Source organism: Arvicola amphibius, chromosome 6, assembly GCF_903992535.2.
Source record: "Arvicola amphibius chromosome 6, mArvAmp1.2, whole genome shotgun sequence".
Lineage (NCBI taxonomy): Eukaryota > Metazoa > Chordata > Mammalia > Rodentia > Cricetidae > Arvicola > Arvicola amphibius.
Window position 1 is genome coordinate 94,895,531 of NC_052052.2, and position 26,898 is coordinate 94,922,428.

The following is a 26,898-nucleotide window of genomic DNA, read 5'->3' on the forward strand; positions in this document are numbered from 1 at the left end:
TATTTCATCACAGAATTCTCTATTTTGTAAGATACTCACTTAGTTTCTGGGATTTTTACATGATTAATAAAGATTCTGAAAAATTATACTGATTCCCAGAATAAAGATTAAAGGAAGGGTTTACCCAATCATTTTAAAACCAAATGGTCAAGGCTGAGGATATGGTTGAGCACCAGTGTGTCTGTCTAGTACTTGAAAGTCCCTCAACGGCAAAATAAATAGATAAATAAACAAGCAAACAAACAAATCAATAGCAAGCTAAATTAGGTGTTTATGTTGCTAGAAGTTATAGTTAAGTATGACTTAGTAAAAGTTAATTGTTCTTATTCAATGACATCAGTATTTTTATGGGGAAGAAATCAGCTTATATCTGAAATTCCTTTTCTTTTGAATCAATACAATTTCAAATTTGAAAATTTGATCTCCTCTATATAGTTGCACAGAGTTTATATATATATATATATATATACATACATACATACATATATATGTATATGTATACACACTCTCTCTCACACACACATATATAAATGGATGTTATATCACACCAAATATAGGCTTAAGCATATATTGTGTAGTGTTTCTAATTATGCAGGGCTAGATTGGTCCCTCACATTTAACCTAGGGCACCACTCTCCAGCCATCATAAAATAAGAACCTTCAGATGATTTGGTGGGGCTTTATAATCCATTGTGTCCTGGAGGGGCATCTGTGTTTCCTTGCGGCTTCCTGTTTTTTGAGGGCAATTTTATTTTGCTTTGTCACGGAGTGAGTTTGCATGGTGTTTGCTGGAGTAGCAGAGCCATGCACGGTAAAGTCTGAAGAAACCCTTATATGCTGGAGATAAAGTCACTCAGCTGGCAAGTGCCCTGGGATGGAAACAAGATCAGGGTGACCTTCAAGTCTTGGCCATCCTGATAGCTTTCCTTTTGGCGCATGTATGATAGGCATTCCACACACACTTTTATCTTGTTACGTACAGCACGCCTCCGTTTAGGATGTATGTGTCCTAACTCACAGTGCAAACTGGAAATTGAGTGACGGTTTAAGACATGTGCCTAGCACTGGTGGGTTCAAGGTTCAAGTGGAGCAAGCAGTCACCTTCTGGTCTGCTTTATTTCCAACACTTGTGTGGGGGCCATGGGTTTCTTTGCACAGGGTTCTTTTATACACCCCCCATTGGGCCAATTTCTCTTTGGGTTTCTTCGAGCCTCATACATCTTCATAGTAGAGTCACAATTAGAACCACGTCCGTCAGTGTAGCTGTGGGTTGCCCAGGACTCTGAATGAAATGACATTTAGTTTCGCTCCCCGTGCTCCTCATAAGGCTGATTCGAGTTTCATGGACCTGTGGACAGCAGTCATCTCCAGTGCTGACTTCTGACCTGTGGCTGATAGCTTAGGCCTGGTGTTTTTTATAGGCGTTCCAATGATTGTAAGCTTGTGAGGGACGGATTGAATAACCTCTTCCTGCATTTCTCATCCTCTGCGAGTGTCCTAGACTCATCTCTTGAGCTTGCCATTTCACTCTGAGAGAGAGGGTGGTGGTCCTTGGAAGCCCTGGAGACAGTGCGATATCTAGGTACCTCTAAGACATGATGGAGAAATGTTAAGTGAGACTGGCTTGTGGGCTGGGGGTCAGTCCTGGGAGCCTGCACTGCGTGGACCCTCCACAGAGAGAAATGTCAGGTTTTCACGTCAAGTGACTTCTTTTTGGGAGTCCGTCTAAAGCATTTTCTTTCCTGTCCCCATCGCCCCCTTCCCTTCTTTCCAGGTCTTTCTTCTTTTCTTGTCTTTCTCATCTAGTTTCTGCTTTGCATTTGAACTGCTCACATCATGGATTTTCCTCCTCAGTACAGCCCACATCTCTGCCCTGAAGGGTGTCTAGCCTCCCAGGCAGCCTCTTCTTTCCCTTTACGCCTTCAACACTTTCTGTTTCCCTAACTAAATTCTCTGGTAGTTGATCTTGGTTTTCAAACACCTCATCAATTCTACATATCAATAGATTTGTCTTCTAGATCGGGTACCCAGAATCATGGATCTAGCAACTTTCAGACAGGTAGGCATAAAAAAAATTTGGGCAAAAAGAATCCTTGGTAGATTTCATTTAAGTGAGGAAGAATGAGCCTTGTGTAGACCAAATTAGGCTTCAGTCTAATTCAGTATGCAGCCTAATACAATATTTTATTTCAAAGATTGCAGGGTGTTCACCTGCATGAGAGCAGGGACAAATTTTTCAGACAAATGAACTTGTTTGCTGTGGACAAATCCTTCCAATGCTGAAGACATTAAATCCCAATGCTGCTCCTCCAGAGAAAGCCCAGAGTGTATTAGAAAACCTTAGAGAGTGACCTTGGTCCTGACCTGCCTGGTCACACGCTGTGATCAGACTGTAGCTTTTTCTCTCAAGGTTTACATTCAACGGATGTAATTTCATTTGTGCAAAGACTTTCTAGATAAGCGTGCATGTGAAAAAAATTCACAAACAGTTTCACATCTGTCATCCACTGAGAGCCATTAGCCAATCTTGCACTCATCTAAAGAGCCATGGGCAGGAACAGGAAGCAACTCTGTACTAATTTCCCTCTAATTTTAGTGGCAACATTGTGGGAAAAGCCAAGGGGTAAAGTAAATGTTTGGGACATCTTATTCACCATGAAACCATCAACCATCAACTTTGCCTACTTTTGTCTTTAATTTGAAAATATGCTGGGATTGTGTGTTTTCTATGAGACAGAGGTTGGCAAGTAACAGCAAGAGCTGAATGCAGGGGATATCATGTTCTCTCCAATATAAAGTTTGGTGTAGGTGGTTCCATCTCCGTACAGTAACCATTTACATTCTTCCTGGTTCTTGTCTCCTGTTCTGCCCTCATCAGTGTTCTGGCTTATTACCTAATGACATCATTGCTGCTGCCTTGTGACTGGGGGAGAAAAGACAGAATCATGCCATGTCAGGGGACTGTGCAGAGCTTCCCCTGTCAGCCCAGAATGTTAGGAGCTTTCCTGGGAAGTTGCATTGAGTTTCTTGTGATGGACCTATTGTTTCTTTGTCCCGACACCCTCCCTGGTTGATCAGGGACCAAAGAAAATGGTACAACTGTGCCTCATTTTGACCAGTTCATCCTTTGGGATTGAGGTTGAATTCCATTCAGGTCTGTGTGTTAGGAGTGAAGGGGTATAGATGGGAATCTCACCAATATAGATGAAGCCAATCTTATATTATTTCCTGTAGACAAGATTATAAATGGTCATCTGTTGGTGATCTATATCTGAATGAAACTTTGTATGGTTAATTGGTATTGTTATCATCTGTTTATTACTTCCTATAACACCAGCATAGGAATATTGCAAATATGTAATAGAGTTAATTATTTAAAAGCTTACAAATATTTACTTATTAAATGCATATTATGGAATTCATTATGAATTGTAGGCAAACTCTTTGGAAATTATACACACAAACTCATTAGAAACCCAGACCCAATCACAGTTTGTGTGTGTATTTGTGTGTGTATCTCTGTGTTTGTGTGTGTGTGTGTGTATCTCTCTGTGTGTGAGTGACTTGTAATATATTTTATAATATGAATAGCAATAGGCAAATTACGTTAAGTTTTCAAATGCAACTTGAATTTAAAGTGCAAATGCATCCAACTTTTAATAAAGATCAAAGAAGGACATGAAGCTTCACAGTCAAGGCTGAACTATTTGCCTGCAGAACAAAGGAAGTAAATACTTCACCCGTATCCCCGGGGCCTGTCCTCAGCATCTAGCCCCTGCCAGGCGCTATCAGAGGGCCTCTAGCCATAAGCACAGAGCACTGTGGTGAAGAATGTGATCCTGACGGAAAGATGGTGGCAGAAGATAAAAATAATGAGCCAAACTTAAGCCTAATGATAGGCTATTTTTTTTCTCACACTTAATTATATAACAGGGATACTTTTTTCCCCTATGATCAAAATAGCCTGGTATTTATCATCCTGCCATTAACGATTTAATTACTAGTGACTGAGGAGAAAGATTTGCAGGAACCTTAAATTATGGCTAATCTTTGAGAAGAAAAATGTAATTTAGGGCTCAGATAAGATAAATATGTTCTCCTGTTGATTTCATGAATAAAGCAAGTGTTTAATATGGTAGGCATTAATATCTATGAGACACAGCAGTGAAATAGAGAATTTTGAAACTACTTAGTGTATTTGTATCTGTTTCCACCTCAGGTCAGGTATGGCCCCTCAAATCAGATTTGCATATGGTAAAATCTCCATGGAATGTTAGTCCATTACATCAATATTAATCATGCCCTCTTAAGAGCTGGGTAGTGGGTACAAGAAAACATCACATCTGAATCATAATTAGGAAGACCATATAATTTATCATGTGAATTGAGACATTTTTCCAGCATAGGTATTTATAGTCTTGTGTAGATAAACATGACTTTATTACAAAAAGATATAAATTTCAGCAAATTACTTCCATCCTCGTGAATTCTTTGAAATCTGCCTCAACCAATTTTTAGATCGTGCAGCAATTAACATAACAGGAAGACGCTGCTGACCCTTCTCCATATTTCCTGATATTTTTTGAGCTTGTGTATCATGTGGGATATAACCCCCACAGAAGAAGAGTGCTGCTTCTCCCGAAGAAGCTGCAAGTGATTTCATTTTACCGGTGAATTTGAGAAAACTGAGCATGCTCAGCTAAGCCCCTTGAAGACTTTCTCTGGTGGATCTGCCCGCTTTTAGCACAGTGATATTCTGGAATGATCTGTATCTCCTGCACTCTTGGCAGGGATGGATGGGAGGGAGACAATAGGTGCTGATAAATTGGGGAAGTTGGATTTTAGGAATAGTTTAATCTCCTTATCTGCTCCAACCTGTAAAGGTAACAATGCTAAAAGTAACATCCATGTGTTTAGTTTCTTCCCCAACAACTCAAGATTTTCAGGTAGGCAGCTGTCTCAAGCCACAGACTGTGTGGCTAATATGGCCATGTTTGATCTGTGTGTGTGTGTGTGTGTGAGAGAGAGAGAGAGAGAGAGAGAGAGAGAGAGAGAGAGAGAGAGAGAGAGAGAGGGGGAGAGAGAGAGGGAGAGAGAGAGAGAGAGGGAGAGGGAGAGGGAGAGAGAGAATATCTGTGAGTGATATATATGTGCACATTTGTGTGTGTAAGTGTAGGCAGGTGTGTCAAGTCAGAGGACAAGGTTGACTATGGGTCATTCCACCTTGATTTTAGGAAGGATCTTCTCTTAATCCACCCTCTGGTCCATGAGCTCCTGGTGATTCTGTCCTCTCTGCCTTCCTTGCAGAAGTGCTGGAGTTGCAGATGCTTGAGCCACTTCTCTGGCTTTTCCCTAGGTTCTGGAGATTTGAGTTCTGGTCCCCACACTTGCCGAACAAGACCCTTCACCCACGGAGTCACTCCCCTAGGCCCCCAGCATTGAGACTTGATGATGACTGACGCTTTCATATTGAAAGCACAAATCCCCCTCACAGCGTCTCATCGCCTGTGCAGCCCTGGACCAGATACCTTCATTTGATTATTTGATTTCAGTCTTTACTTCATCAAGTAGACTTGAGTAGTTTAACTTTCTGTTAAGAAAAGTTACTACACTTGGTTCTTTCCCCTTGTGTTAATTATTCTCTTTTTCAGATCCATTATAAAGAAGAGTATAAAAAGTCCAAGGACAAGTGCACCTTTGTGACTGATACGCCTATGCTAAACCATGTAAAAAACATTGGTGCTTTTATTTCTGAGGTAAAGTCTGAAGAGCTGTCAAATGGATTATGGCTTTCCTTCTTGGGTTTATAATGATAAAAATTTATATTAAAGTTGAAGAAAAATTTTGAAAGAAACACTTAATACTGGCCATATCTAAATTATTTAACTATGAACCAAGTTACTATGTGTACATCGATTTTACTATAGTTCACTGGTGTATATTTATACGGTATATGTGTATTTTGACTGTAGTTATGCTTTATGTAGAATTACTCTTGAAAATAAATATTTTTATTCATGTAGGAGAAAATTCTGGCAGCATGGCTAATTTTAGAATTTTCAAGTTATTCGTTTCCTAACGGACATATTTTCGGGGTAGATAATTGAATACCATATTGGAAGTAAGTAAATTTGTTAGCTAAATCCATCAAGCATGCCATCTTGGATCAATAATTTTAAATGAACTCTTTTTGAGTGGGCTAAGACTCAGCTGGAGAGAGGTAATGTTTAGGAAGGCAGAGTGAAGGAAACACTATTTCCAGCTGAAAAGCCGCACAGCCTCTCCTGCCAGCATTTGGTTCCACAGTCCACAATGGATCCTGAAGCACCATGTCATAATCTCCAGGCTGAGGATTTGCATTAGTCTGTGAATGGACTTGAAAAAGAGAACGAATAAAGCAGCATTGCAAATGACTGACCTCTAGTGTTTTGTAAGTTGTGTTAGAAAGAGATAAATGTGCCACGCTCAGGATTATCTAGTAATGTGGAACAATTTTGAGAAAACTAGTCCATTTTCTGTCATTATTACCAGCATCTTTAGCTGGGGGACAAAAGGCCTATGAAGGATAGGCTCCATCAATCAACACCCAAAGCAACTCTGACTGGGGAGGTTTCCCGAGGCCTCATCCACAGAGCAGGAAGAAACGTTGCTTTTCCCTTGTGTTAGCTACATTATTTATCGTGTAGAGAGAAATTCTTGCTGTTCTCAATTTATGATTGATTAATTTTCTTGAAGAAGTTAACTGCATAGTGGTGACCTATCGTAGTCCCTAAAAGCTAATTTTCCCCAGAGGAAATGATGACTGGCTGTTTGTCTTCTCAAGTAATGTTAGAGCTTGTTTATAATCAGTGCAGGCTAAAGACACACACACACACACACACACACACACAAACACACACACAGATATACAGATGCAGACACAAAAACACATACACAAACACATACACACAAACACACAGAGACACAAACACATGCACAAACATGCACACACACACAAACTCTCACACACACAGCCACACAGAAATGCACACAAACACACAGAGACATACACATGCAGACACACATAGACACATACATAAACACATCTACAAACACATGCACAAACACACACAATCACACAGACATGTGCACAAACATACAGAGACATACAGACACACACACACACACACACACACACACACACTCGAGGTAAATGAGCCTCTACCTTCTACTGTGGCCAAAGAAAGCCAAGAAGGTTTTAATAAAGGACCACTTCTCCTATAGTTGTTATTATTATTATTATTGTTATTTAATTATGTAAGTTTAGAGGATTTAATGACAATTCCATAATTTACACTTCTATTATTATTATTATTATTATATTATTATTATTATTTAATTGTATAAGTTTAGAGGATTTAATCTGATAATTCCATACACTGGTACTGTGTATTCTGATGAGAACCAGGTAGTTAACTTTTTTTCTCTCCTACAAACAATTTTTCATTATCAGACAGAAAAGTATTGTACATCCTTCTGAACTTAGTGTGATGTTTCAGCACACACGATAGGTCCTGAGAAAATCAGGGAAATTAATGTTTCTTTCTCATTATCCTTATTTTGTGTCTGCAGCCTTTGTCTCCCCTCTTCAGTTTTTCACAAAATAAAAAATAATTTGTTGTGAACTATGGCCACCCTGCAGTTCTGTAGAACACAGGAACACATTTATTGTACCTAATTGTCTGAGTTCCTGTTATCCAACACCTCAGCCCTCCCAGTGTCTAGTTATCACTGTTGTTTGCCTTTAGGTTCTAAACAGTAAATTCTAATGACTTGTATTTTGTGGCTAGAAGGTCTCATTGTTCTCAGGCCATTTGTTCACTGGCCAAACACATGGTACTCTCAACACACAGACTTCAGAAATACACAGATCGAAACACAGACTTCCCCCTGTCCTTCCATATCACAGTTAAAGCTCTCTCCACAATACACTGGATTTATTTCTAACTTTCAGAATATGCCCATCAGATTTATTGACATAAATTTAAATAGCCTGCAGGTTTTTAAACCAGTCATGTGTCTAACTCAAGCTTTCTTTTATATTCACAGTAGCAGAGGAGAAAAAAAAGAATGCTTATATTTTTTTCCTTCTTTTTTTTCCATCTTAGGCAAAATACAAAGGAACCATTAAGGCGGATCTTTCCAACTGTCTGTACAAGCATATGCCGGCCACTATTGACAGTGTCTTTGCAAGAGAAGTATCCCAGCTTCAGAGTGAGGTATGACTCAAATTTGTAACCTTGCAGAAGTTATTTGGTATTTGGCATTTATGAACATTGTTTTTCTTGGTTATCAAATACTAAATGGAACCAGAAGCAGCTGGTCTGTACTGCTAATTATCACAGGTGGAATGGCAGAAAATGAAGGGGACCTCAGTATCAGGTCTGCCGGCCACGTCTTTGCTTCTCCATGGCCCATTTATTGTCCTTCAAAGAGCTGATTTCAGTAACATCCAGACAGTTTCACAATGAGCTTTTGATAGCTACTTCAAGTAAATCTCTTATTTAATGTATGCTCCCCAAGCCAAGAACATTTCAGTAGAGCTTATAACGTCAGGGAAACAAGTGACGGTTGGATTTGGGGCATGCACAGGTTCATGCTCCCTTGCTAGACCAGTGTTCGGCCAGTATTCTGTTCTGTGGTATGTATTTTTCATTCCGGAGATCTACAGCTAGTACCTAGGGCTGCCACCAGGTGAAAGTAGCCATTTCCATGATTCTAAGTTGCAGAAAAATGGATTGACTGTCCTCGTGAAAACTTCTTTTGGGAGGGGGTTTCCCTTAGAGGAGATTGGCAGCTAAGGCATTCTGAATGTCCTCCATTTCCTGAATTTCTTGCTACAGATTTTCAAACTAGAATATTTTGATGATTTCTGGCTCATTGCTTTCTTCATATCCCAATCTGATGATGGCGGTGGTGATGGTGATGATGATAGTGGTGGTTTTATCTTCTGCTGTTTGTCCCTCTAAGCTGGAAGAGCCTCAGCAGTCTCATTTCCTGCTCTACTGGGAGCAGTCTCTAGCACATGTGGACTATGAATTCAGTTGGCTATGTTGGTTTCCTTCCTAAGGATAGTCTCTCTTCTGTATAATATGTGTTCTTCATGTGTAGTGTAAGTTTGTATCACACACATGTGCTAGCTGGGCCAGGTGGTGTTCTATGTGCTTTCCACCTTTGTACATTTGTTCCTCCCAACAACTCCACCAGGTATTCCCATTGTAGGGTTTTAGAAACAAGCAGAGAGGATTAGTAGCTTTCTCAAGGCCAAACATCCAGTAGAAACCAGAGCCAGAACACTAACAGCTAGCTAATCTGCCTTCAAGGTCTGTGTCCTCAACGCATGCTGCACCTCATCCCTCCTCCAATGTCTACTGCTTGCTTTCTTATCAATCAATGTATTTCTGTTTTAGAAAATATTTTGAGACAGGCTCAAATGTAACCCAGGTTGACCCCCTCACTCACTATATAGCTTGAGGAAAACTTGAATTCATAATTCTCCCAGGTCGGCCTCCCAAGTGTTAGTATCATGAAACCATGTGCCACGTGCCTTGGTACAGCAAATTCACTTTCTTCTTCAGATTCTTTTTATTTTTAAGTAGAAAATGCCTTGGATTTCAAATAATTTCTAAATGGATTACTCTGGGAAAATACTAAGCATAGAACTCTTCTTAGGACATCTTTAAGTAATTCATTATTATAAATTTAAGCATGCACTGTGTTCTCAGTTGGGCAATGAGTCTATTTCAGCTATGCAAGACTAGTCTAAAAATATATGATGGTGAGATTCTGCATGGCTGACTGTGACGAGTGTGTCCTTTGCTTGCCCTGCCAACATCTGGTCACTTAGCTATTTGTTGATGACATGGGCTGCTTAACAAAGCATGTAATTACAACACAACATTTGATGTGGGACAAGTAACAATTATGCAAGAAAGAAAAGGAATGCATTCTTATGTTTATACTTATGTGGTGACAGTTTGGGATGTGTGCTGGATAGTTATATGTCAACTACATACATGCTAAAGCTTTCTGAGAAGACACATCTCAGTGGAGAAAATGTTTCCATAAGATGGGGATGTAAGACAGGATACTTTAATTCTATTTTTTTTTTAAGTAGAAGAGTTTTCTCACCTTCTTAGTAAGCTTATGGCACATCAAACCTTGCAACGCAGCACTTAACATGAAAAATAATTCATGGAGGATATTTTAGAATTTGTTGTATTTTTATTAGGATAAGTTGCCATGCATATTTTACCATGTTCTCCTATGATAGATAACATATGGACACCTGTATTCAGCATGTTATGAATACGTCCCCTGTGATAAATTTCTGACTTGCTCTAAGAGAAAGCTCTGATTCCCCATAAGCTACCTGTATCAAAGGCTGACAGAACTGTAATAATGTTTCTTTATATATACATACATCCGTATTATCACTGTTAAGATACTGATTCTGAATTTACCCGGAACTAAAAGGCAAGAAGGCAGACGTATTACTGCAAGTGTTGGTGGGTAGTTTTGTATCCTTAGACTTGAAACAGCAGTGTCTGGCTGATTACCTTTATGGCCCACTGTCTCCTAACTCTTCAAGAGACTCTTATCTGAAATCAAGCTGCATATACTCTTGAACACTGAACACCAAGATTGTCAGTTTGCCAGACTGTGCTATGAAGAAAACAAAATGCCTGCAGTATATTTGAATTTGGAACCTGCTATAAGGAACTTGAGAGAAAAAGCCCATCCAGAATACCTTATATGTTGGCTCTCTTTAAGGGAGAAATTTCCCTATACTTATGAAGTCAAAATGAGTCTACATGGCAACAGCTCTTCTGCATATTTGGGACTCAGAATCACTAGACCAGCTGTTTCCACCTGGTCACTGGCTTGCGACAGAAATTGAGTCAGGGTCACACTTCCTTACAGAACATGCTTGGGAGGAAGAATTTCAAGAAAAAGTGTCCTAACATTTATAGGAGACCTTTTTTGAGCTGTATAAAAACAAAGATACTAAACAAACCCGAGAATAGAATGGAATGGAGTGTGCTGTAAATGGATGGGGTTCTCTTGCCTGCACGGCTGTTTCCAGGCAAGGGCTGAATACCCTTGCATCATGGAACTGATATAGGTAACTCTGGCCCTGGAACTGAGCAGGCTTGTGGGAGTCTATGTTCGTGCCAGCAGTAGCCGTAAGCTTCTGTGCCTGCAGTTCACAGCCGTCTGTTGTATAGTACCTTAAAAATAGACTGTAAGCCAAACATATACGGGGTTGGGGGCGGGGAAGAAGGACAAATCTACTAGAGGTAAAACTAAGCATTTACCCGTAATCCCAGCACTCAGGAGAGAAATAGGAGGACCAACATTCTAGATCATCCTGGCAATATAGTGAGTTTTAGGCCAGCCTGGGGCACACAGAACCCTAATTTAAAAAATCTACTAACGGATGAAATACACGAGATAAATGTCACTATATTACCAGACACACATATTGTGTAGACTATGTGAAACTATTAGCAGTGCACTCTGATTTGACGGTGCAGCGCCACAGTGCTCTGAGTGTTCTCAAATTGGGAGGAAATCGTTTGAAGTTAGGGAAACATTATAAAATGACAGATCCTTTAAAAATTGAATTTATCAGAAAAACTACCAGCTTGGCATCATTGACATCATTTCCATTAGCTATTTAAAGGGAGAAAATTGCTGTGATAAATTAAAGCTCAGCTGCCTCCGACTTGACTCAAGCTCAGTTTTAGAGTTCTGCTCAGTAGCAGCTGTAAACGAAACGACTGTTTGAAAGCTGAAAGTAGAAAATTATGCAGTCTCTTTAAGAAAGAGAACTTTTTCAAACTGTCCTGGATGAGTCACTATTTCTATGATAACTCATAAAATGATCGGCTGCGTGCCTTAGGTTTATGAAGTCACAAGTGTGGTATTCTGTCTGAAATGCAGAATATAAACGTTTTTCATGGTTTTAGTGACTTGGCCACCCATTAAATTCCCCCTTCCTTTAGAGGTGCGATATAAACATAAGTCACTGTGATGATGGGCAGTCAACCTGTGTGGAGTTTTCTCATGTAACTATTTGCTGAAAATGTAAAGAGGTTCATCATAATTACATATCTTCCTGAGTAAACACACTGTAGAGAGATGAATTATACCTGGACTATATGAAGTGCTGCATTCGAGTCTTGGGAATCAACCACATGTACAGGATTGGTTACAGGAACCTGACTGCATAGGATCGAATCAGACTTAAGTATGTTAATTATCAGAAATTCCCACACAGGCAGCAAAAGGAAAATAACCTAGGGATGTGTCAATATCATCTGGCACTTGGAAAATGATAACTAGGATTTAATTACATAATTCTCATGAGATTGAGTCAGATCATTTGAGGCACCTTAGGAAAGAGGTAGATTAATTGTGAGTTGGATCTTGGGAGGCACTGGGGAAGTACAGAAGTCCAGCCCTTTAGTCCATGTGGACGTGTGGAGGATTGGAAGCTAGTGAAGGCTGTGCTATCTCATCGGAAGCTCTGTCTTGTCAGTTAGCTTCTCTCACTGCAGCTACTTAAATCCAGCTCTGGGACACAGGTCTGGGGGTTTGATTAAAGGAACAATTTTCAACAGAACTTATAATATTTAGAGCATGTGATGGCCCACGTTGAATGATCTTTTAGCAGTACAAGTTTTTAAGAAAACCTAAATGTGGATCCAGAGAGGCCACAGAAGTCTTGAGAACTGTACTAGACAGCTTTTAAAAATGGTGAGATTCACAAATGGATGTTTGCTAAACAACAACAAAATAGCCTACTTCTCAGCACTTTCATCCCGTTGACTGCTGTACTCATGCAGTTAGGTCGGCAGCCAGCTGTCTATAAACTCCTGTGAGGAGTGTAGCTTCATGAGATTGCCGATAAACTCATTTATTCACTAAAAGTTTATTGCATTTCTCTCTGTGCTAGTCACTCTGATAAGCACAGGATATTAAAAGATGTGTAAGATATCAAAATGGCTTCCAAGGAGCTCATATTGGTGACAAATTCTTGCTTAAGTTGACTATCTTCGTTTCACTGAAAGGACACTCTGTTTCTTCTTGTTGAGTACTGTCCTAATTCTTATTTTTGCTTGCTTCCATTTCCTAGTGTCAAGCAATTTCAAGGTCACTTAATAAGCTCGTCATCATTAGACTCAGTGTGTATTGAGTTTGCTTTTTGCTTCTCTTTCTTCTGGGTATTGCTTTCATTCATTCCTATATTCTTAGTTACTTGTTAATTTGTTAGTCACTGGTTGTGAATCGGTAATGAATTGGTGATTCTTTGATGCTGTTTTTTTTCAGATGTTATAGTGAGAAGTGCACATTCAGGGAGCTGAAAGTTGTGTGTTTCAGTAAGGGAAGGCAGGCAATAGATGATTACTCAAAATTAAATAGCAATTAAAAATTGTGAAAGAAATACGATTATAAAAGCCTAGAGTAAGGGAAGATTTCCTGCATGATTTTCTTTTATTCCCAGCCATGTTGTCAGATCTGGCTGTCACCTTCTGAGGCATCCTCCACATGCCATCTCCAGCCCAGTAATGAGCAAACCAGTAATCACAGCAGTGGACAGTATTGGGATGATATATTCCTTATGGAGGACTATCTGAGAATTTTGCCTGTATGTCAAATATTCTTTTCACTGGAAAATTTAATGATGATTATCAGATCATATGCCATACCATATAAGTTAATCATCTGAGTCTATACAAAAATCAGAATCTTTCATTTAAAAACAACTTATGACCTAAAGTAATTCATGGCACTGGAGAGACAGCTCAGGGTTAACAGGGCATATGGATTTTGCAGAAGACTAGAGTTCAATTCCCAGCACTCATAAACACCGGTAAATCCAGCTCCAGGAGCATCCAATGCCTCGGGCCTCCTTGGGCATCTGTACCCATATACATATACCCTTACAAACACACACACACACACACACACACACACACACACACACACACACACATGCTAAAAAATAATTAACAAATAAAATAATCTTTAAACTTTGACACATTTTTACTGCCCTTCACTTGGCCAATTGCTCCCTCTAAATTTAACCTTGCACATCTGTAGCCTGCAAGTTCTCAGTTGTTGAGGATCTCCCCAAACTGCTGCCAAGATTTAAGGCAGATGAATAAAACTGAGGTTTTTAATCTTTCATTCGAGGGTTTTCGAGATAAACTGCAACTTTTGAGATCCGAAGCTAAACTGTAGCTCTGAGATGAGAGCATTATCTTGTTACAGCCTCTCAGGCAAATTTAACTGTCAACCCGCAAAATGGAGGAGGAATTGAAAGCAGTGTTTAATACACCTCTAAGTGGCTCTAATCCTTATGTGCTTTCGAAGGTTGCCTACAAGCAGAAGCATGACGCTGAGAAAGGGCTCTCGGATTATGCCCACATGAAGGAACCTCCGGAGGTGAGACATGCCATGGAGGTCAACAGACACCAGAGTAATGTAAGAGCTCATGTTTTCTTTCTTTCTTTCTTTCTTTCTTTCTTTCTTTCTTTCTTTCTTTCTTTCTTTCTTTCTTCCTTCCTTCCTTCCTTCCTCCCTCCCTCCCTCCCTCCCTCCCTCCCTCTCTCTCTCTCTCTTTCCTTTCCTTCTTTCCTTCTTTCCTTCCTTTCTTTTTTGTATTTTTTTTCTGGAAAAATATGGATTTAGGATTATTTTGTTGAGATTAAAATATTATGGCACCCTAGTCTCAAGGACTTTAACATTTTTTAATTTGAATTATTCTTATGACTGTCGTTAAACCCTTTGTTGGATACCTTTAAATTGTGAGGCATTTCGAGCACTGTATTTTTGCTTTGCCTAAGACACATGTGGATTCTGTGACCAGTTTGGTTCTCAGCCTTACTGAATTTCCTTTACATTGTGTGGAAGTTTGTGGTCTCTACTCCGGAATGGCAGGGGCACTGGAAGAAAACCCAGCTGTCATCAGTGGCCCCAGAGGAATTACAAAGTTTTAGGGTTCCCTGCTGTACTTTATTTTAGAGTGCTTATGCTTATTGGGTTCAAATTATTGAATGTAAGATAAGAACTACAAAAGCTGGTTCCTAATAGGTTAGGGGCAGGAGCCAAGCAGGAGGAAGCTAGAGAAAGGTAGCACATTCCTTCTTTGAAGTTACCAAGTCCTTTAAGGCTTTCATGCATTTTATCAATTATCACTATCACTGTGGCTTAGAAACATGATTTCTCCTAAAATAATACCAGGATTGTGACTTTTCTGGCCTCCAAAAATGTATGAACTGATGGTTAGGATCTTGGTGGGTTTGTATTGTCACTGATTTGTCCTGGGGGAGGGGGAGGACAAGTTGTCCTTCACCCGTTCTTAGAAACATTCCTGATATTTTCTCATCATCTCACACAGAATCTGCCCTACCATGTGGCCCTCTTTGTAAGGTCTATATAAACCCAGAAGCTTTTACTTCAAAACCAACAGTTTCTTCTGCAGACCGCCTTTAGGGTCTAGTCTGGTAGAGTATCCACAGTCTAGTTGCCGGCCTCATCACTGTGGCCAAATAGTTGATAGAAGCAACGTTGGGGAGGAAAGAGTTATTTAATTCATGGTTCTAGGGAAACTGAAGTCCCATGTTGGAAGGAAACCGGTGGTTCTGGAGTGGCTGCATCCGTGGTGGCAGGAATAGAAGACGTGTTTACATGATCTCAGACCAGAAAGCAAAGAGATCTAGACTGGATCCAGGGAAAGACATAACATTCAAAATCCAGCCACAACTCATCCTCTTCTGTTGGTCAGGTCCCATTTCCTAAATGTTCCATAGCCCCGAAAGGCATGTCTCACCTCAGACTTGTCACCAAGCATCTAAAACAGAGTCTGTGGGAGACGCTTTAGGCTCAAACACTACAGCAGTTTCTTTGCACAGTGTTCACGATTAAATGGTATTAAATTGCAGCAGGTCAGTATTTAAGTGAAAATTAGAGTGAGTCTTGACATTATGACCCAAGCATGTAAGCCACTCACCAGTGCCAAAGTGTCCTCATGGATGCCTTAGTGCCGGCGGGAGCTGGAGGAGCTGAGTGTCTGCAGCTGTTAGCAGGGCGGTATTGTAAGGGGAGTGTTTCAAGCATTGTTTGCTTATAGAGGGACTATAATATTCATAATACCACTTACCCAGCTCAGCCACGTGCCAGGCACTGTGCCAAGGCTGGCCATTTCCAGTTCTTACTGTGTTGTGTCACATTTTGTAATACAAATGAAATCAGACCAAAGGAATCAGACTCCCAATTCTACCTTTTCCATTCTTCACTGCTGCCCCCTGAAAGGCCACTGGCAATTAGTCAAGATTTTACCTGAGAATTAAAAGGGTGGGAGCAGTATGGGTTATCATCTAAATTCAGGTACTCCGTAGGGGAAAAAACGGTTCAGATCTTGGCGTTTCCACCGTCTGACACTGAAGAAATCTTTAATTCAAATGCAAGCCTGGAGGTTAGAAGGTGGTCTGGTAGGCTGGGGGTGGGGCTAGTGTTCCCTGCATCCCCAGAAGCCCTGTCTAACTCTGTTGTTCGCTGAAGTTCAAATACTGAAGTTCCTTATCCTAAGGTCCAGGCTTATTGTTTTGACTCTGTCTTCTTGAAAAGATCTGTGATTGAGGCTTGGGGGACTGGAGCCTAAAGCCTCCTGCTCCTCCATTCGCTGCTGTGTACTTACGGGAAAAAGATGTGTTTACTTACATCCCTCTGCTGACTTGGCTCAACCTTTCCATGCAAAGTTTGTACATATAATAGGATTTAGAAACCCTTTAAGACTATTTACTCAGATTTAAAGTGAAAATGATATTTGTATTCTATCTTGAGGTAGCTGATATTCTTCCTGAGTCAAGACTCGTAGAATAATACATTTGCTGTCCTTACGATAAGAAATTTAACACAGACCTTGAAAGTCACAAAGAGAGCTAGGACATACGTTTCCTGCTTTAGGACCAGATATAAAACATAAAAATCTCTCAGGAACTTCAGTCTGAAGAACTGTGACACAGAATCTCCTAGTAGAATTTTGTAGAATTACTCTTTTGCAATAGGGAATGTTACTTTACTTTTGGATATAAATGGCTTAATATCAAATAAAAGCTAGCATCCAAGGAGATGGTATGGTGGGTAAAGGCTTGTTGCCAAGCTTGATGACGATGACCTGAGTTAGATCTCTCGGGCCTACATGGTGGAAAGGGGAGAACTGTGTCTGACCTCCACATGTATGCTATGGCATAGGTACACACATACACACACACACACACACGCACACACATGCACACACATGCACACACATGCACACACACATGCACACACATACATGCACACACACAGAGACAGAGAGACACAGAGAGAGGAAATAATAATAAAAATAAATAAATATTGGATTATCCTTAACAATGAAAGCTTGTTAGCTTTTTATGTATCCACACAGATAACGTCAGTTTTCTCAGATCTGTTAACCAAGAGGCTGGGTAGACAGCAGTACTCTAAAGCCTAAATAGCTTCTTTTTTTCCTGCCCTACCTCTTATTAGGATGCTCATCAGTGAAGATGCTGAAGAGTGGTTTTCTTTTTCAGTTTTTCTATTTAAATATCTATGAAAAAAACAAAAGATTCTGATGGTTCTACTAGATTCGCACCTTCCAATAACTAAGAACTCTAAAAAGAACAGTATTTGGGGTGGGGATGGATAGTGGTAATCTCTTGCCTAACTCAAAACTTTAGTTGAGTGATCACAGAAAATGATAAACAACCCTTTTCATGATGGTCTCCACTAGAGCACATGTTAGTGAGGGAGTTTGGTGTAGATCATGACAGAAATGTTTGCTTTGCCAAATGGTGTGGATGACCTTGGACAGGTTGCTTATCTATAGAGCCCAGCTCTCGCATCTCTCAATGGGGGCAACGGTGCTACTTACAACCAAGGGTTAACTTGGGTTTTAAATGAGGTGATACCCGTGAGGAGCTCCACAGAAGGTCTCTTTGCTTCATGAAAGAGTAGGCCTATCTGGCTTCCTCCAGCCTTGAGAGTTTAGAGCGATATGACAGTTAACTCAAGCCAATAAAAAGAAGTTCAATTTTTAAAGGGTCAAGTCACTAGGAAATAAATATAAAGAGTGTATTAGGTCAGAAAGGCAAATTCAAAAAGGTCCCCAAATCTCTCTCTCTTGTTGATACTATCATCAAAAAATGATTCAAACCAGCTGATCTAAATCCTTTTCCATTTTAAGGGATGTGCCCCTGGCAAATTTTTCTAATGTAATTAGAGAAACTGGAGGTATTTTTCTCCTGTGATTTTTTTTCCCCAAAAGATGGGCTTGTAATGAAAACCTCAGTTCCATTATTCCGTCTCATCAATCTTCCAGAGACGGGAGCCGGCCGGTCATTCTGCACTAAGTCGGGCGAATCTCAAGTAGCCGGTTTTACTTTTCTGAGTTACATGGCTTGTGGTATGACAGGAATGGTTAGTTTTCCCAAATTTGTATGGTAATCAGTTCAATGTGCATTAAAACATTCTCAGTGTGAGAAATTATGTTTAAGACTTAATGTTTTTTCCAAGCATGATATATGTACTGTCCTGTCTGTCTTAAGATTAATAAAAACTTATCAGCAATTAAGTTTCTGTCCCATCAGAAAGTGAAAAAGCTGGGAGATAATTCAGTAAAGTGACACTAGAGAAGTGACTGTGGCTTTCCGAGGTTCTCCATGTGATTTACAATAACAATGACTCAGGATTTGGCATCCAAAATAGGTACATTAATGTTTGGTTCATCTCTCAGAAAGCATCGTTAGAATTACCTATTCTTCAGAAGGCTGTGGTGGTAATGAGATTAAATTGTGAATAAGAAAATGTTCATTAACTATCCAATTACTTAGAAATAGTGGCAACAATAGTGATAGATTGTTCTAGATATAACTGTAGTTTATTCAGTCTTTTAGAAAATCAAAGTTATTTTCTCTCGGCTGTATGGCATCAGACCATACCTCTACTTAAAGAATTTATATTCTGTCATAGAAAACAATGTTTAAGTGAGAGTAAGGAGGGGTTTTCAGGAGACTGTGGTTTAGCCAGTGGTCCTAGCTAGTATGTACAAGGTGCCGTGTTTAGTCTGCAGCGCTTAAGCAAAAACAATCTCAGTCTATGTTCCAGTTTGGTGGTATGTAGATAGGTACGCTGATAGCATTTCTGATGGTTATAGAAGGTTTCCTTTAGAGCAATTAAACTCTGGCCTCCTTTAACTCTCTGTAGGCCGGTGCTACTCATTTCTCCTCCACCAACCTAAGAAGTCTTTCTTGTCTAGTTTTGCCTCCCTCACAAGAACTATTCCGTCCTTCACGAGAGTGGCAGAGTGGCTGGCTTTGGTCCAGTTAGATTTCTCACCATCACGTCTGCCTGCTTGCACGGTGCTTGTCCTCTACAGGCGTGGTCCATCTGAGCCTCTCTCTCCTCTCCAAGTGCATCCTTCACCTTCTCTTCAAGAACCATCCACAGAGGCTTTGCTTCTGTTCGGTTTGTGAATTCCCCAACTGGGGAGTCTCACATGACCATTGTATAATCCCGAAGCTCTTGTGACTCCCTGTATCCGTGTCCGCCTGTACTTGGAGAACAAACGTTCGTTTTCTTTCTGCTTTCAAAATCCCACAGGCATTCCCATTATCAGCCCATTCTAATCCACAGCTAAAAAAGGAGGTGTTGGAGGATGTGGTTCCAGTCCTAGCAGGAAGTGTTGCGACAGCCCAGTTGAGCCTAGACAATCCTCAACAGGGACAGGGATTTAAAGAGTTCATGCACATAAACTATTAGCATAGTACATGACACACTGAGCACACCACACGAATGAAGGAACCCACAAAAGACATGGCCCTTATGCAGCAGAAACAGAAATACTGAAAGGAGAGAATCCATGGAGACTAGTAGGAGTGCATGGAGGTGCGGGACAAGGGCAGAGCTGGACATAGTGAGACGGGGCGGAATCCAGAGCCACACCATTGGTGGAATCCACCTCTTTATTGGAGGTGATAAAGGACAGATGTGACTCTGCAGAAAATCCTGAATGGATGTCTCCAGGGTTAATGACATGAATCCATCGATGTACCTTAAGTAAAAATGGCAAGTTTGCTGATGATATACAGCCTTACATTTGTATCCAGGGCTTATGATTTTTGTACATACAAAAAAATCATGAATGTTCAGGTATTTTATATAAAACACTATTATTTGCATATGAGTTTTGTATATCTGCTCCCATATTTTAAGCAACTTCTAGATAATTCACCATACTGAATATAATGTTTAAATGCTAGGCTAATGGTGGTTGTATTGTATTGCTCCAGGGATAGTGACAAAATTTTCTTTTGCAAATATTTTTAATCTACAGCTGAATCCAAGGTGCATAGTTATAATTGAAGCTGGAGGCCCCAGCCATAAATAGAAGCTTAAGCTTCCTTCAGGCAGGTTGGACGCAGACTCGCTCACGTCCCCACAAGAAGCTCTCTCCTGCCCCATAACTGGTTCTGTCCGGTTCTATCCAGCGTCAGTTCCGACTGATTGTGTCTGTGAGGACTTGAAGAACCAGCTGCGATCTCCAATTGGTCATGTCTGGAGCGGCTGACCCCAGAGGAAAGAAGGCTGGCATGTTATCCCGCTTCTTCAGGCCCTGTGGGTGACTCTAGTCCTGCTCAGGCCCTAGTCACGGTTTCTAAATGGGCATGCTACTTGGTCAGACAGCCTGGGTGTAGGAAGCCTTCACTGTATTTGTGAATACTACCTAACCACATTGAAAGTCTGGAAAGCACTTTCCAAGTAAGAAATGCTAGGGGGCGGGGGCCATGACGCAGTCTGTAAAGCACTCACCTCCCAGTGATGAGGACCAGATTATGAACACTCAGAACCCAGAGACAAAGCTAGCATAGTGGCACACACCTGAAATCCTAGTGATGAGTGGCAAAATGGGAGGTGGAAACAGACGGTATCCCAGCTACTCCCAAGCTAGTTAGTCTGGCCTGTGTGGCAATGTTTCATGCAGATGAGAGAGGCTGTTTAGAATTAAATGTAGAGATACCTGAGGACCTAATACCTGAGGTCTCTGATTTCCACCACACACACGCACGCACGCACGCACGCACGCACGCACGCACGCGCGCGCGCGCACACACAGGACAGGAGGTCATACTGGCACCCCCCCACATTGTCAGCCATCCTAGCAGACGGTGTGATTGGCAGCTTGCTTCCTAAGTGTCCTGGCCGACCGCCTCCCTTTCCTGTGGCAGGCACTTCCCTAGCAGCAGTGCCATGGAAGATGGTGACGTGGCTGTTGTGCTTTTCTCCTGCTCGGCTCCGTGGTGTCCTCTTGTTTGAATGTGCAGCTCATGTCAATCTTAATATTTGTTTTGAGTCGCATATGCTGGCCTCTAATTTGCAATTTACATGGATGATAGGGCCCTATTCAAAATCCTGCTCCTGCCGCCTTTGTACCGTTCACCTCTCTTCACGCAGTCATTAGGCAGAACAGCATATAATTAGGTAACCCATGTAAAGCTGAGGTTTCTGAAAGGTTGTAGTTCTTTTCAAAAAGTGTGGGTTTCCATCTTTCCCCCCATTCTTCTCTAGACAAAAAGCCATGTCCCCCCTGGTGGCTTTCCAGTGAACGTAGAAATGTGGAAGCAGTTAGTCGTGGAGGCGGGTAATAACTCTGGTTTGTTTTCACCTGAGAACAGGTTTTTGTTTACATAGCTCATGTTTAACTCAGTGTAGGCTGGAACTGAGATGTTGTCCTTTGCAGATGAGTATTTCGTAGTCAGTGAAATTGCCCTGCCCAAAGAGTTCCGAACATTTAAAACCCACTCCACAAAATAATCCAGTGTTCAGTGAATTTTTATGTATCTTTTACTACTTGTATGCATAAAACCTACCTAAAATTACTGGTTAAGACAAAGCTTATGAGAATCTATGTGACAAAGAAAAGAGATGTTCTTGATGAAATTACACTAATTGTGTCTAAGCTGTGTTCACCTGTCAGGCAGGTTCATGATTTTAAATGTAGTTTTAAAGGATGGTCTTGGCGTTAAGACAAATGCAAGCTCATGAAAGATAAAGCAGACGCTTTGCATTTCTCTGAAAGGAAGTCACATAGGGCACTGGAAACCCACTGAAGTATTAATATCCGATTATTTTTTACTCCCAGTGATTGCCTTTGAAAAAATGGGAAATACAGTGGGAACTTTTATAAACTGTGAAAGGTGAAAGGTGAAAGGAAAATGACAAGCAGGTCAACATTACCAGTACTGGATCATAGTGATCAGTTAGGAATTCATTGAAATCAGATACTTAGGTCCCGCTTGCCAACATTCTGCTACCGAGGATTGTAAGTGGATCTCAGAGATGTAAATCTTTAATGAAGAGTCCATAGGGTGCCATTACAGAAAGTTTGCTGTCAGCATAAGGAGTATGTTGTGCCGTTTGTATAGGTGACCTAGTGATTCATGCGTCTGTATTATACTCTTTTATATTCTGAAAAAATAATAGATTTTAAAAATGACCATATACTTTGCACTATAACTTTGGTAGAATACATTCTAATGGACAAGTCAGCCTGCCTCTGGCCACACTGCCAGACAGGAGTGCATCTGACTGCTAGGACTGTAGATTTCATGACGCAGAGAAGCAGGCGATGAGGAGATGTTGGGCATCTGCGCTGCCATAGTTGTGTTCTAATCTTTCTACCCATCTGCCAGTCAAGGTGATGGGAAGAAGCCACACGAGCCAAAGTACTTCACATTTGTTAACTATTGTCTGTTTCTCTCTTTAAATCTCTACTCTTCACCCCGTGTCTAGTTTGTGCCTAATATGCACTCCCAGTGACAAGATTCCTTTATATAATTATTTTCCTTTGGTAGAATTAGATCATAGTAATGATGCAATCTATTAGGAGATAAGTTTCTCCCAGGCATGAATATCCGAGGAGTTCAGTTGGGAAGGAAGAAAAGGGTGTAGTAGCTAGGGAAGAGGCTGCTTCACCACCTGCCCTCCCTGGGGGAGTGATAATGTGTATTTGTCAGGGATTGCCTGCATCTCCTGGATGGATGGGACCAAGGATGTTGTGTGTATGTGAGGCTATCAACATACACACTTAGGTAACAAAACATTTTCATAGAGCGCTGTTTAGAAAAATACTTTCAGATTAGTTTGCGCCCTATTTTGCTTTCCTATTTTATAGTATAATTTCTATATCAGACACACTGATGAGACATGAGATAGTATAAAGAGTTAATATATAAGTGAAATGAATGATCTGGACAAAAAACATGGCAAAAGTAACATAAGGTCAGTGTGTTCCTAGAGCTATCGTGGCAAGGAGAAATAATTCTATACAAGTGATGGTAGCTAAATGAAATGACTAATTTATTCTCTTTTCCAATCAAAACTGTCTCTTTCATCAGATCTCTTATAGAAAAGATGTGCAGGACACCCACACATATACAGCGGAACTTGAGAGACCGGATATCAAGAAGGCTACTCAGATCTCCAAGATCATAAGCAATGTAATTCATCTCTCTGAATCTTGTGCAGATGCGAGTTTTTTTTATGTTGAAGGGAGAGAGAGCACACCATTGGTGGTTGGGTTGGTTAATTCAATTAACATAATCAATTCATTTGAATTAATGACATCTTGATTTCGTCCTGAATTATCCATTAGGTTATGTAAATTTGGGGGGTTGTGCATGACTTGCCCATGTGCGGCTCGACTCTGTCTAGAATTAGCGTATTTTTAGAGGTATACGCACTACTGGGCCACATTCAGACGGCTCAGCTTGGAAGTCAGACTTGTCAGGCTTCTGATCCCACTTAATCTCTCACCTTATTCCCATCCAGGGAGCTCAGCTTGGCCTCTTCCCATCTGTTGCTGGTGATTTGCCGATTCTCTTCTACCATCTTTTACTTCTGCATGTTCCCGGCATGCCATGGCTGTGTCTTATCTCCTGGGGTACCCTTCCAAGTTCATGCCCTTTTGCTTGAGCACACCAAACATCCTGGTTAAAGCTAACTATTTGGACTAGCATGTCCCACGCCCCTTAAAAATTGCTAAAGAAACCACCTCAATTCAACTGCTAATACCTGTTTCCATGGACAAAACAGTAAATGCTATCTGTGTGAAGCATGCAGAGTCTCAACTCTTTGAGAAAAGTCCCGAGTAGTTTTTAGAAATAAGTATAAAGATGATGATGACTGGCTACTTAGATTAAAACAAGTAATTCTGCTAAAAGTTGAATTTACTCAAGTAGCTATAAAAAATTTCTGCTTTAGCAGTCACTATTTTAGTATTCAGTTTGCTACATGAAATATTTTTAATGGGCTGTGGGACTATTATATTTTATTTTGACCAATGTTAATGTAATGTGAAGTAGAAATATTAAAATTTTCTCATTATTCATTTTAGGCGGAATACAAAAAAGGGCAAGGCATAGTAAATAAAGAGCCACCTGTAATTGGAAGACCAGACTTTGAACATGCGGTGGAAGCCTCTAAGCTTTCTAGTCAGGTAAGCCTTCAGCATGCTCATCCTATAGTGGTTTTATTCAGAGGTTTTATTTCAAGGAGCATGGAAAATATTTCCAATAGATAGTATCTTTAATTGTAAGAATAAACAGAGGTAATGTTTCTGAAGCTACTTCAGCTAGGATTGCAATAATCACAAATTTCAGCAGAGGAAAAATGTTTAATTTTCAGAACAAAGTCAAGTTTTCTTTCCTCTGGGCTCACACCCGAGCCTGTTTCAATGAGTCTGGCCATGATGTATTTCCAGAGATAGTGAGAGCTGATACCAGAAGTCATATTTTTATGCACATATACACAAAATAAACACACATACAATTTTAACTTAGTAATAAAATAAAAACATCTTTCCTTAATTAGAAAACAAAACAGGCAAGAGATAATACAGAAAACCTTGAAATCTGGTTTCAGAATCCGAGACTCGAAGAGTCCACAAAGCTAGAATGTAAATAGATTGAGAGTTTAGCAGGTTAAAATTCCAATTTTCCCAGAATTATCATACAAATGCTATTCAGTTTCAATTAGAATCCAAAAGGATTATTAAGAATATGCTGAAATGAATTTCAAGTTTCTGTGGACACGAGTTGCCTGAAAGAGCCTTTAACAGTGTGAGAAGAGGAGATCAGCAAAGGGGGAAGAATAGGAAGCCATTTGAATACGTCAGTGTGGGGTTAGTATATATTGAGAGGTAAAATAATCAATGGGCTAGAATGACATTCCTGAAATAGATTCCTGTATGTCTAAGAATTTAATGTATGGAAAAAGTATTGACTCAAGTCAGTGGGGAAAGTTAGACCAGTTAATAAGTTGACCTAATGTCACTGGCCACCCATTGTGGTGAAAGAAAATTGGGTCCACATCTTTAACCCTATACAAAAAATGAATCCCAGGTAGATTAACATATGAACGCAAGCCAAGTGTGATGCCACATTCCGACAAGCCCAGGACTCAGGACTTGAGGCAGAAGGTTTGCTGCACTACAGAATGAGTCAGCTTGCACTACAGAATGAGACCCCACCTCAAAGCAATGCAAAGCCAAAATCAAACAAACCAATGCCAATGAAAAACACAAAAGATGGGAACATAATCACTAAAATATTATAGTAAAATTCAGGGGCCATTATATAGCACATAAAATTTGTACTTTATCAAGACCAGACATTCAGAGGTTCTAATGGAAAAGTCAGACACAATGATTGCGTGAAGATTAAAATCTCTGCTGCATGTGGCAACCCATGCTTGTCATTTCAACTCCCAAGGGGCTGAGGCAGGAGGAGTGTGATTCAAAGGCCAGCCTAGAGTACATTCTGAGACCTTATCTCAAAACCCTCAAGCAAATAAGTAAATCAACAACGGCATTTATTCAGGGGAAAGTGACAGAGTCAGCAGTAATGCTAACAAACTTTGTTTAAAATGTGTTTATAATTTTCAGTTGGGGGAAGAATTCTCTTATTATATTTCAAAATAAGCAATATAAATACATAAAAGTCTAAAATATGATAGAAAAATATAAAGTAAATCTTAAGTCTAAAAATATATTCTGGGCTCTTGGTTTGAGATTCTTGATACTCGATATCACTATATTGTTATTTCTTCCAACATTAATTTTAAAGGCCCTATGTAATTTCAAATCAAATCCAGTCTTTTCAAAACTTAGAATCAAGTTAAATAACTGAATAAATTAAAACAATCATAGAATTTGTACAGGCAGGGAAAAACTGGAAATAGTTTTTCAAATAATAAAATGAAGAACAGTTATCTCAAAATATTTGCAAAAGATCTATAACACGCATGATAATACACTTTAGTATCTATTTTTGTTCTAAGCTCTTTTTCATTGTATATGTATGTGTGTGTACAGACTGCACATCTGTATATAAAGAAGCTCCTGAAGGTCAGAAGATATGAGATGAGCTGGGCTTGGAGTAATAGGTGGTTGTGATCGACCATGTAACTGTGAGGAATCAAACCTGGGTCCCCTACGAGAGCAGTGAGTGCTCTGAGCTGCTGAGCTATCTCTCCAGTACCCTCACAAGTTCTTGAAGGTGGAAACAAAACTGTCTAAGAGCTCAGTAGAAAATGAGAAATGAGGTGAACAGGATTATACAAAGAGGAAACATAAATGGCTAATAACTCTGTGGAAAGATGCTCAGGTTTATTAGGAGAAATATAAATGCCAACAGTATTAAAATGAAATGTCATTTGTACCCATAAGCATTCTGTCTCTTACTAGTGTGGGGGAGAAGGATGTGCTCGTGGAAAGGTTGTGTGGAGGTG

General features: G+C 40.2%; 1 protein-coding gene across 3 annotated transcripts in view; it reads left to right on the forward strand.

The window, feature by feature from the left end:
• Positions 1-26,898, forward strand: part of Nebl (nebulette) — a 348,833-nt gene that overhangs the window by 250,011 nt on the left and 71,924 nt on the right. Inside the window, exons 8-12 of one of the 3 annotated variants that reach the window (XM_038334492.1) lie at positions 5,652-5,756; positions 8,148-8,258; positions 14,422-14,532; positions 23,508-23,609; positions 24,506-24,607. The exons of the other annotated variants lie outside the window; for them this stretch is intronic. Of the exons in view, the coding sequence (XP_038190420.1) occupies positions 5,652-5,756; positions 8,148-8,258; positions 14,422-14,532; positions 23,508-23,609; positions 24,506-24,607 (531 nt within the window). The remainder of the gene's footprint in view (positions 1-5,651; positions 5,757-8,147; positions 8,259-14,421; positions 14,533-23,507; positions 23,610-24,505; positions 24,608-26,898) is intronic. 3 annotated transcript variants of the gene reach the window in all.